General features: G+C 39.5%; 1 protein-coding gene across 1 annotated transcript in view; it reads right to left on the bottom strand.

Moving 5' to 3' along the window:
• Positions 1-12,193, bottom strand: part of UNKL (unk like zinc finger) — a 147,927-nt gene extending 135,734 nt beyond the window's left edge. Inside the window, exons 1-3 of the mRNA XM_044980315.1 lie at positions 11,882-12,193; positions 8,974-9,183; positions 278-454 (exon numbers count right to left, since the gene is read on the bottom strand). Coding sequence (XP_044836250.1) covers positions 278-454; positions 8,974-9,183; positions 11,882-11,961 — 467 coding nt within the window. The 5' untranslated portion in view covers positions 11,962-12,193. The remainder of the gene's footprint in view (positions 1-277; positions 455-8,973; positions 9,184-11,881) is intronic.
• Positions 12,194-12,654: the final 461 nt, after the last annotated feature.

The following is a 12,654-nucleotide window of genomic DNA, read 5'->3' as shown; positions in this document are numbered from 1 at the left end:
GGTGCATTACATGCAGAGTCCTTCATATGTGGATTCGTTACTGTTGCTCTAAAAATGTTAATATTTTAATTTCCCATTGTTTTTACATTTGCAATCTTAACATTGCATTAATATAGTTTTTTACATTTACTGTAATAATGTCAGAAAGTTAATTATACATTTGATTACAAAGTTAATTGTATTTGGAGACAGAAAAGTTTAAATGTCTACAGACTAGAATGTTATAGGACAATGGTCTCCTGATAATGAGGACTGAAAGTTAAAAATAAAAGGATACCTTATATCATATACTGGTGGTCTAAGGTCATGAGGCCCATGAGCAAAGGCACAGTGGAGTCCATTCTTCACACAGTGGCCTCGAGCATCGGTTTCATGAATACATGTTCCAGTCTTGTAATATCTGAGATGATATTTTCTTTCTGTATCCCCTGTTGTTCGATGCAGATAAGGACAACTACATAATAGAAGGAAACAATTATGGAGCACCACTGCGCAGTGCTTAGAGGATTGTGTTTAAACTCCTAACCAAACATTTTGCTGTCCCTTTCCTTCTAATAACTTACTGGTAACATTTTGGGAATGCAATTCAGACCAGAGAGAAGTTATCTCACCCCCTGCCTTGTAACTCCGGGTGCCTTAAATGCTCTGCTTCGATGGCTCACAGCCCAGACACCAGCAGCCAGTAGACAAGCATGTAGTTCCCTGAGCATATGTGTACTGTGCAGTCTTGGGTCAGTTCTCTGACCCCAGTAGCTCCACACTGGTCTCCACCAGCCTTAGTTACTACTTGCGGAGTGACTCCCAACACACACTCAGTCCTGAACTTCCCCAAAACCTTCTGCTCTGAAGTGTCCATCCTTTTCCTGGAACACTCAGAGAAATAAGATTTGTTGCTCCCTTAAAGAGACAAAAGTACAGCTTATTACTTTAATTAGAGTTAATTACTTCAATTCAAAAACAGCACCGAGTTGGTTTAGATCAGTGTTTCTCAACCTTTTTGTGCTGGCAACTCCTTTTGAACTTAAAAAATTGTGGCCCACCTACTAAAAAGGCTGGCATTAGGGGGTGCCAAACAGGGCAACTGCCCAGGGCTCCACAAGCTAAGGGAAGGTCTTCACTACCCGCCAGATCGGCGGGTAGTGATCGATCTATCGGTGATCCATTTATCACGTCTCATCTAGATGGGCATAAATCGATCCCCGAACGCGCTTCCCGTCGACTCCGGAACTCCAGCTCGCGAGAGGTGGAAGCGGAGTTGACGGGGGAGCGGTAGACTTGCCGCCATCCTCACGGCCAGGTAAATCGACCTAAGATACGCTGATGTCAGCTATGCACCCAGCACCAAAGGCAAATGCCTCTACCACTTGAGATAAAAGGAGCAGGTTCACAGCTGTCAGTAAGAAGCAAGCTCTTATCCTCACTTAATATTACATACACTAAGCAAGAGCATTAAAATCAAATTACTCATACAAAGGAGCTACAATTGCTGATTTTTCATTCCAAGTTTCCTGAACTAAGTACAAAAATATCTACTTCATTAGAAAAGTGTAATGTTTTGCTTAAACATAAGCCAATATGACATAGCTTTAAACAAGACCTGTATTTTATTTTATATGGAAGATATTAAACCATCACCTAACTATAAGGTTGCAAGTAAGAATTAGTGTTAGACAACACTAATAAAAATGTTTGCCTGCTTACATTACAATGACAATGGTTATTGTGAGACTGTTCAGGGTGAATGCTCCTGAGAAAAAAGAAGCTGATAAAAAAAATCAAAGCTGCTTTATATGCAACATTTCTACATTATCAACCAAGCGGAAAAAAAATATGAAATTATACTAAATGCTAACTTTTAATAATAATGAAGTAATGAAAGCTCTGTACTCTGTATCGTAAGTTTTACTGGAGTTGACACGTGTTTTTTTTAAACTTAAAAGCAATTGTTTTCAGCATTCTGATCATACACAAGGCAATTTAGACATTACACTTTCCATACGACGTTACACATACTGTGAAACACAGACATGACCACTAACGCTTAGTACACTAACTACTACAGAAAGGAATGCGTCACCTCTAAGTTTTCATATTCTAATAACTCACACAATATTATAACAAACATTTTAAAAAGAATTTTTCCTCTGAGCTGAAAGTAAGTAAAAGAAATTCCAGTCTAAATGGCAATTTAAACTTAAAAAAAACTGTTTGAAGACAACAGCTTATAAAGTATTCATCTTCAACTGTAACTACAGCATTACTAGCCTTCTGCTTCAAGAAGAGTTTACAACTGCTCAAAGCAAATATAAATTTAAACATGTTACAAAACAGTTCATATTTTAGGAAGAAGTCTAAAGCAATGAGATGGTGCTTCCGTTGAGCTCTTCAGTCAGCAATACTATTGTTCTATCTACATGTTCACAGAGATGTTAATACTGTACCAAATGGGAAGATTCAAAATTACCCATTTCACGTGCACTACTATTCTTAAATATTTCCACATAATTTCTCAAGCAGTCAATAACATGGCAGTTTGTTGCAAATTAAAATGTGCTTGTGTATGTTTAAATTGTTCTGATGCTTATTTTTGCACTCTGATAACTCAAAACATGTTAGACTTTGATTAAGGTGCAACTTTAATATGTATTAAGAAATCTGATATAGGAAGAACAGTAGGCACCTAGTGAGTGTCACGTGAACTATCATCTGCCTTTCCACTAAGTCTATTAAAAAGTTAAAAGTTTCTGATATAAACATGGATACAGCTGCAGCTCTACACAAAAAAAAAATCTGTCAGTTATTGTATTAGACATTTAAATGTGTGTTTGATTGATTACATACAATACAGATATAAAAAAACTCTTTAAATCTTCTAGTGGACATTGAAAGAACAGAAGTATTTTATTAAAAATTATTTTCCACAAATGATGCCGAAAACTAGGCACCTAAATTCATACCATGCCTAAATATAGATTTTACATGTCTAAGGTTAGGCATCTACATTTGAAAAAAAGTGTTGACTTAACTGTGTAAGTTACAGATACATGCACATTTCAATATTGCATTGAAATACTGAGGTCCTTATTACATTCATTTTGATGTATAATCAATTTGGTTTCTCTATTTTAAAAAAGGAGAAAATTAAATGCAAAATTTTACATTAGACATTGTTGCAATATTAAACTTACAAAAACTAGGAAAATTCAACCTTATAACATAAGAATGGCCATACCATTTCAGACCAATGGTCCAACTAGCCCAGTATCCCGTCTCTCACAGTAGCCAGTGCCAGATGCTTCAGAGGGAATGAGTAGAACAGGGCAATTTTGAGTGATCCATCCTCTGTCATACAATCTCATCTTATGGCAGTTGGAAGTTTAGGGAAACCCAGAACATGAGGTTGCATCCCTGGCCACCTGGGCTAATAGCCATTGATGGACCTATCCTCCTTGAACTTATAAAAATCTTTTTTGAAGCCAGATATACTTTTTCGCTTCACAACATCCCATGGCAATTACAGCTGTGACAGCAATCACAACATGATTACAACACATATAAATATGTAAAAAATTTATGCCATTCATATTACAATTTATATTGCATATAATCATTAATCATTTAGATACGCAAAAGTTATTTTGCTTCTCATGGATCTTCCCATAGCCCCAATTAACAACTTCTACTGTAAGTTGCTATTATTAAAGAAGTTATTCAAAATCTCTTGCAGTAATTACCTAACTTTGTATTTAATAACATCATAAATGATGTAGGTATTTCACAGGAAAAACACAGAACATATGACCATGCCCCAAATTGTTTACAATCCAACATGCAGAGCCTATACATAGGATTTGTGACCCTGGTCCAAACAGCTGACAATTAAAGTGCTCATCCTACAATTTTAAATGCCCCTAGGACGCAGTCCTGTAATCAGATATTGCAGATGGACTCTTGTGGAGCCCCATTAAAGTCAATGATGGTCTTAAATCTTTAAACACTTAAATCTGATTGTAGACATGCACCTAATTTTAAGACTACTCATACACACACAGGATCTGACTACTCACACACAACAGGATCTGACTATCTGACGAACCTGATCAGTGAATATAAACCTGTCACCAGGAAGTTAAGGACATGGATTAAAAGATATACAATTACAAGGTTTGCTTAAACTAAGCAATGTTACATCCTGATTGTTCAATTTTTTTTTTAAATGTGAGAAAACTTTTTCTATGTTTACTGAAAGTATCCAAACACAAGCACTACTTAGATCACTGCATATCAAAAAGGGACACAGCAGCTAACCAATATCAAAAGCTGTTTTTTTTAAAAATCAAATCAGAGATTATACTCTGCACATAAAAAATAGCCATTAAATTAAAACTTTAAAAAAAAAGTGAGCAGTACATTTTCATAAATATAATATAAAATGAAACACAAACCATGTAGGATCTTACAAACTGCATCAATGACAGCGGATATTTTGACCTTATTTTCAATATACACTAGTTCAGGGGCAGGCAACCTATGGCACATGTGCCGAAGGCGGCACGCAAGCTGATTTTCAGTGGCACTCACACTGCCTGGGTCTTGGCCACCGGTCCGGGGGGCTCTGCATTTTAATTTAATTTTAAATGAAGCTTCTTAAACATTTTTAAAACCTTATTTACTTTACATACAACAACAGTTTAGTTATATATTATAGACTTATAGAAAGAGACCTTCTAAAAATATTAAAATGTATTACTGGCACACGAAACCTTAAATTAGAGTGAATAAATGAAGACTTGGCACACCACTTCTGAAAGGTTGCTGACCCCTGCACTAGTTGTCCATTTCTCCCAAAAACCTTCATTTTTTTTAATACTGTCCTTCACACATGAAACATTCTCCCTAAACAGATCGAAAAAGCCACTATACATTCCTTCAAAACCCTTCTCAAGATCCATTTCTACCATGACATTTACAGTAAACCACTCAGTGATAAAATCTTGGCAGGTGGACAGCAGGAGTTACTGATACTGGCTGGGATTTTTTGAAGAGGCCATTGAAGTTAGGCACACAAATCCCATTGAAAGTCAACTGCCATTTCCAGTTTATTTTTTTAATTTATTTTGATTCAAGACCTGCTAATTGTTGCATATGTGGTATATATAACTACATGTTCCAGTCATTATTACTCTTGTTCTCCTTTGCCCATCCTCTGCATTCATCTATTACATCTTGCCTTAATATAGGGCTAATCTTGAAAACACAAGTACGTGAGTAACTTAAATGCACATTAATTTGCAGGATCAGCCACTTAGACTGTAACATGGGTCTGTAGAGCACCCAGCATAACGGGGCCATAATCTTGATTGGAACCTCTTGGCAGTAGTGTAATGCATGTAATAATACAATTTAATAGCTATAAGTGATGACTAACAATTCATTAGATAAGTAAATGAAGTTTTTATTATGGACTGATTGATACATCCCTTCAATTGAATAAAAAAATTACTTTTAGGCAATGGAAAATCAAGAACCAGTTAAAAAAGGAGAAAAAGCACACACTGAAATGACCAAATACACCTCTACCCTGATATAACGCGACCCGATATAACACAAATTCGGATATAACGCGGTAAAGCAGCGCTCCAGGGGGGCGGGGCTGCGCGCTCTGGCAGATCAAAGCAAGTTTGATATCACGCGGTTTCACCTATAACGCAGTAAGATTTTTTGGCTCCCGAGGACAGCATTATATCGGGGTAGAGGTGTAGTTAAAAATCTAAAATAGTGTGAACATATTATTGGCAGAAACCATCACACCAAACATTGTACACAGACAACCAAACTTTACAAAATTAAAACTTATTAATGAATATATATATATAATTTAGAAACTTCAATACACAAATCTCCACAGACATGATTTTACCAAGAATTAGATCCCAGAAAAAAGCCATCACCATTCAGAACTAATATTCCTGTTATTTCTAGCAGAAAGTTTAATAATTATAAGCATGTTCCTTATACATTTTACATCTCAAAACCAATTCATATTCCTAAACTTTGCAACACAGGAGGGAAAGATATTACCTGCTGCATTGAAAACACACCTATAATATTTACAGTACATAAATAACTGCAGCCAGGAAAGTAATTGAACTAAACATTAACAGAAAAGCAACTTATGTACATATCAGATGTGCTTTAAAATAATCATTACACAGATACAGTCTTTAGGTCCTAATCCTTCATTAGGATTTGCTAGCACTGATTCCTATACTCCAAGTAGGGACACTGCACAACTGCAGAAGTCTGCACTAGGTGGCCCTAAACAGTACATATTTATAAAAGAGCATAATTATAAAAGAACAGTAGCGATGTTATGATGGGGGTCTATTATAGACCACCAAATGAAGAAGAGGAAGTGGGTGAGTCATTCTACAAGCAGGTAACAATTTTAGCTAACACAGATGAGCTAGTATTAATGGGGGATTTTAACTTCCCTGATATATGTTGGAAGACTATTACAGGAAAACATAATATGTCCTGCGAATTCTTAGCATATGTAGGGGACTGAGGAAACAAGTAGGGGTCATCCATTTTGGATCTGGTTTTGACCAACAGATGAATTAGTTGCGAACGTGAACGTGGTCAGGAACTTGGGAGGAAGTGATCATGATCTGATAGAATTCAAGATCCTATGAAAAGGAGGATATGAGAACAGCAAAACAAGGACAATGGACTTCAGAAAGGCAGATTTCAACCAACTCAGAGAAATAATATGCAAGGTCCCATGGAAAGACTAATTAGGTAGAAAAGTAGTTGAAGGGGGCTGACAGTTCCTAAAAGACGTAATACTAGAGGCTCAATATCAAACTATTCCAATGCAGACAGAAGATAAGAAGAGCCACAGGAGGTCAATGTGACTGCAGAAGGAGCTATTTAGCTATCTAAAAACCAAAAGGGAAACATGCAGGAAATAGGAGGGGCATGTCACCAAGGAAGAAGATAATGGGAATAGCATGAGCGTTTAGGGACAAAAATCAGGAAAACCAAGGCAAAGAGTTACAGCTGGCAAGGAATGTTAGAGACAACAAGAAGGGGTTCTTCAAATATGTCAGACAAAAAAGAAAGATCAATGGAAGTGTGGGTTCACTGCTCAATGGAGAAGGTAAGCTGGTAATGGAAAATGATAGGAAGGCACAGCAGTTCAGTGCCTACTTTGATTCAGTCTTCTCACAAAAAACAACTAGCCAAATTACCACAGACAATAAAGGGAAAGGGATGAAGATAGGGATAAATAAAGAACACGTCAGAGTTCTTCTGACTAATTTGAATGAATTCAAATCAGTGAGGCCTGATGCTATTCACTCCAAGGTACTGAAAGAATTAGCTGAAGAAATCTCAGTGCCACTGGCAATAATATTTGCTAACTCATGGATGACAGGAGAGGTCCTGGAAGACAGGAGAAGGGCTAACATAGTGCCTCTCTTTAAAAAAGGGGGAAAAGGAGGAGCCGGGGAACTATAGACCAATCAGCCTGACTTTGATACCTGGGAAGCTACCAGATCAATGGATAAAATATTCAATTTGCAAATACCTGGAGGATGAAGGGGTAATCAGTAGCAACCAGCATGGATTTACTAAGAACAAATCATGCCAAACCAGCTTAACTTCCTTCCTGACAAAGTAACTGGTTTGGTGGATAGGGGGAATGCAGTGGACATAATATACCTGGACTTTGGCAAAACTTGACACAGTCCCACATGACAGTCTCATAAGTAAGCTACAGAAATACAGGCTTGGTGGAACTACCATTAAGTAGATACATAAATGGTTAAACAACCACAAACAAAGAGCAACTCTTAATGGAATTATGTCAGATTGGCAGGAGGTCTCAAGTGGAGTTCCACAGAGATCTGTTCCGGGTCCGGTGTTGTTGAACATCTCTATTAATGACCCAGATGTAGGAATAGAGAGCATACTGATCAAATCTGAAGATGACACAAAGCTGGAAGGGAAAGTTGCCAACACTTTGGAGGAAAGAGCTACAATTCAGAGGATTCTTGATAAATTGGGGAACTGGGCTAGCTTGATAAATTGGGGAACTGGGGAATAACTAGCTTGGCAGCAACACTGCTGAGAAGGATCTGGGAGTTGTGGTGGATCACAACCTCAACATGAGTCAGCAATGCAATGCTGTTGCAAAAAAAGCAAATACAATGTTAGGTTGCATTAACAAAGGCATAGCTTGCAAGTCATGGCAGATGATAACAGCGCCCTACTCAGTGCTGATCAGGCCTTAGCTGAAGTACTGTGTCCAGTTTTGGTCACCAATGTACAGAAAGAATGTAGAGAAACTAGAAAGGATCCAAAGGCGAGTGACAAAGATGATCAAAGGGATGGAATGCAGCCATATTAGCAAAGGCTGAAGGAACTGGATATGTTTAGTTTGAAAAAGAGGAGATTAAGGGGGACATGATAGCAGTCTTCAAATACTTGAAAGGATGCCATAAAAAAAATGGATAAAAGTTGTTCTCTTGCACCACGGCGGGCAGGACGAGGGGCAATCAGTTCAAACTACAACATAGCAGATTTCGATTAAATCTTGGGGGATAAACTTCCTAACTGTAAGAACAGTAGGACAATGAATCAGATTGCCTAGGGATGTTGTGGAAGTTCCTTCACTGGAGGCTTTCAAAAGGAGGCTGGACAGTCCTCTGTCTTGGATGATTTAGAAACAACAAATCCCACACCTTGGCAAGGGCTTTGCAGCCCTATAATTCTAAACCTATAATTCTATGATTCTGTGCTTACAAAAAATCTGATAAATTACTTAAAGTTAGAGGAAATCTCTCAAAACTAACTCAGCAAGTTTTACCAGATACCAATGATTCTCTAACCAAAAGTACATCTCTGTACATAAAGTCACTGATATATTGCAAATGCCAAATTGACTGGGGGTGAGGGGGGGAAACTTACTCATCTCCATCTGGACAGATTCCTGTGGTCTCATCATATTTTGTACAATAAACATCTGGACTGTAGTTAAAAGTCCCATCACGCCTTCGAATGGGTCTACGACGACGCTGATTTAGGAAATGCCAGTGAAAACAGGTAAATGGTCTGTGCTGGGTACACTTGTGCTGCAAGAATAGGGGGCACTGCTCTGTTCTAAAGTCCTTTAGATACCTAAAAAAATTAAACTGTGTTACAAGTTCATCTTATTGGAGGCATATTGATTACAGCATTAACAAGGCACTTGATAATTCAACATGTGCAGCCCATGAGAGTGTTCAATTTTATCCTGTGTAAAATTATATTCTCTACATACATTTTACTGCTAGAAATTAAATATGACAATTTTTAATTAAAATTGCATTACTATTGAAGTTCACAATGTAATTCCTGTATACTATGTTGCACAACTTAAATAATAATGTTTATATTAGGGCTGTCAAGCGGTTAAAAAAATTAATTGCACGGTTAATAAATACCATTTATTTAAATACCTTGCAATGCCGGCTAAAAAAGTGTCATATAAATGCCTGTTCTCACTTTCTGTTGACATTGTAAATAAGAAGAAGGCAGCATCAACAAACTTGTTTGTCTTAATGATTGGCAGAACAAGAAGTAGGACTGAGTGGACTTGTAGACTTTTAAGTTTTACATTGTTTTGTTTTTAAGTGCAGTTATGTAACAAAAAAAGTCTTCATTTGTAAGTTGCACTTTCACAACACAGAGATTGAACTACAGTACTTGTCTGAGGTGAATTGAAAAATACTATTTCTTTTGTTTATCTTTCAGTGCACATATTTGTAATCAAGAATATACACTTTGATTTCAATTACAACACAGAATACAATATATAGAAAAATGTGGAAAAACATCCAAAATATTTAATAAATTTCAGTTGGTATTCTATTGTTTAACAGTGCAATTAATCATGATTAATTTTTTTAATCACGATTAATTTTTTTGAGTTAATCATGTAAGTTAACTGTGATTAATCGACAGCCCTAATTTATATCAAATATTACAGTCAAAAATCATGTCTATAGGCTTTAAAAATTAGATTTCCCTAAGTGACAATCATACAGCAGTTCCAAGCACTTCAAAACAAGTTACTTGAATGCGAATTCAGACTCCCTATTATACTAGATCAGGGGTAGGCAACTTATGGCACGGGTGACCAAGGCGGCACGCGACGTGATTTTCAGTGGCACTCACAACGCCTGGGTCCTGGCCACCAGTCCGGGGGGCTCTGCATTTTAATTTAATTTTAAATGAAGCTTCTTAAACATTTTTAAAACCTTATTTACTTTACATACAATAATAGTTTAGTTATATATTATAGACATATAGAAAGAGACCTTCTAAAAACGTTAAAATGTATTACTGGCACGCGAAACCTTAAATTAGAGTGAATAAAACTCAACACACCACTTCTGAAAGGTTGCCGACCCCTGTACTAGCTAATCCTACTAGAGCTGTTTTTTCAAATAACCACATTTGGTTTTATGTTAGAAATGCCTCTTAACTCCAATAACCCCACACCACAGACTCGCATTGCATAGAAGCCTATCTTGGGAACACTGACATGAGAAATGGGGGAGGGATTGCAACTCCCTTCACAGTGGTACAGTAGTCTAGAGGGTGCAGGTGTAAGAGAGGGAAGGTGGATATAAGTGAACAGGAAGAACATAGGAAATGAAGAAGAGGGAGTTTATCCCAGGAAGAAGAAAGAGCAGGGATGATGGAAAAGAACACAAAAGTTACTAGGGAAGGTACTGGAAGTTTGGAGGAGCTTGGTCATTGGAGATTGTTACTGTGCAAACTATTGAGATCTGGGGGTTATGTGATGCTTTGGGCAGGCTGTATGAAGTTACTTACGGTTATTTCACTGCTTACCTCAGTCCGCTAGAAATCCCCAGTAATCTAGAGGCTGGGAGTAATTCAGTTATTGGGGATGTGCTTTGGGAATATTTATGGGGGGGTGTCAGGGTTATCTAGGACCTTCTGGGATAGTCAGATAGGTTATGTTTCTTATGTTTGTTTAGGGCAGGAGCAGGCAACCTGCGGCACACGAGCTGATTTTCTGTGGCACTCACACTGCCCAGGTCCTGGCCACCACTCTGGGGAGCTCTGCATTTTAATTTAATTTTAAATTAAGCTTCTTAAACATTTTTAAAACCTTATTTACTTTACATACAATAGTTTAGTTATATATTATAGACTTATAGAAAGAGACCTTCTAAAAACATTAAAATGTGTTACTGGCACATGAAACCTTAAATTACAGTGAATAAATGAAGAGTGGGCACACCACTTCTGAAAGGCTGCTGACCCCTGGTTTAGGGGTAGTTAAGGTTACCGGGGGTATGCGAGTGTTAAGGAATGAAGAGATGGTTATGAAGTCTTTAGGGGTGTCTCAAGGGTTATGAGTGTCTTGGGTGCATGGTGGTGTTTGTTTAGGGGATGATAGGAGGCCATAGGAGCAGTTATGAGGAGGATTAGGGGGCTGTGGGAGCATTGGGGCATGTGGGAAGCGTTAAGGGATGGTGGGGGTGACTTGGGAGGGCTGTAGGGCGGGGTTTCAGGAATATTAGAGGGTTGTATGGTGGGTTGGGGCGCTCCGGTACTGTTACTCCGGTACTCAGGTCGCGTTAGGGGCACTCGGGCCGCGTTCTGGGGCCGCCGGCGAGTTAGGGGCTCTCGGGCCGCGTTCCGGCGCCGGAGGGCAGCAGCCTCCCGAGACCTGCCGCCGAAGTAAGAGGCCTCTGGACCCAGGCCGGGTCCGTTACCTCAGGGCCAATGATCCCCGCCCGGCCTTGGGCCAGGCTTGGCAGGGGCGAGGGCGCGAAAGGTGGCTCCAGGGCCCGATACCTACGTATAGTGCGTCGGCTGCTCGGTCTGCGGGGACCCACCGCACCCGCCACCTCGAGAAGCCGCTTTCGAAACCGACGGCATCTTCCTCAGCGGTAGCCACAGCGCAGGCGCCTGCCAGGCCAGAGCCACCTCCCCCAGACCCGCCCGACGCGAAGCCACCCCCGTCCCCTGCTGAGCCGGGGGGATAAACCCCACCCGAGCGTGGAGGGGGAGTCTGGGGCGGGAGGCGCTGACCCCACAGCGGACAGGTATTGCGGGAGCTACTCAACTGGTTACCCCCACACTGTTAAACTGGTTACAGCGCAGGCAGGCCGCAGCTCAGGGCGTGCAGGGCTGCTTTAAGTCTGCAGCTTGGAAACCTTTGGGACGCTGGAAAAAAGGGGGCTTGTGTGCATGAGAGTGCAGGGGGCCAGGGCCACACACAGGTATACCCCTCTCGGTGCCTCTCAAGCAATCGCTAACTGATACGTCTCAGGAGGGTTCCTTGCTCATTGGGATGATTTATCAGCAGACTCAGGTACGGCACATAAATGAAATTCCCTTCGCTATAACGGCACGCGTCTTGAAATGAGGCCTTCCAACCCGTATCCATACATTACTCAACACCTCAGATCCGCCCTACTGCTGCCGGCTCTTCTCCCTCTCCCCGACCTAGGGACTGAAAGAGTCATGTGCCTTTCCTAGATGTTTGCAAAAGAAGAAGTGGACAGAGGAAGCATTTTCTTTTTACAGGTGATCTTTGACAGCAATACCCTGAAATATGCTTTTCTGTAT

The sequence above is a fragment of the Mauremys mutica genome, chromosome 11 (assembly GCF_020497125.1).
Source record: "Mauremys mutica isolate MM-2020 ecotype Southern chromosome 11, ASM2049712v1, whole genome shotgun sequence".
Taxonomy (NCBI): domain Eukaryota; kingdom Metazoa; phylum Chordata; order Testudines; family Geoemydidae; genus Mauremys; species Mauremys mutica.
This window is presented reverse-complemented; position numbering and strand designations above follow the sequence as displayed.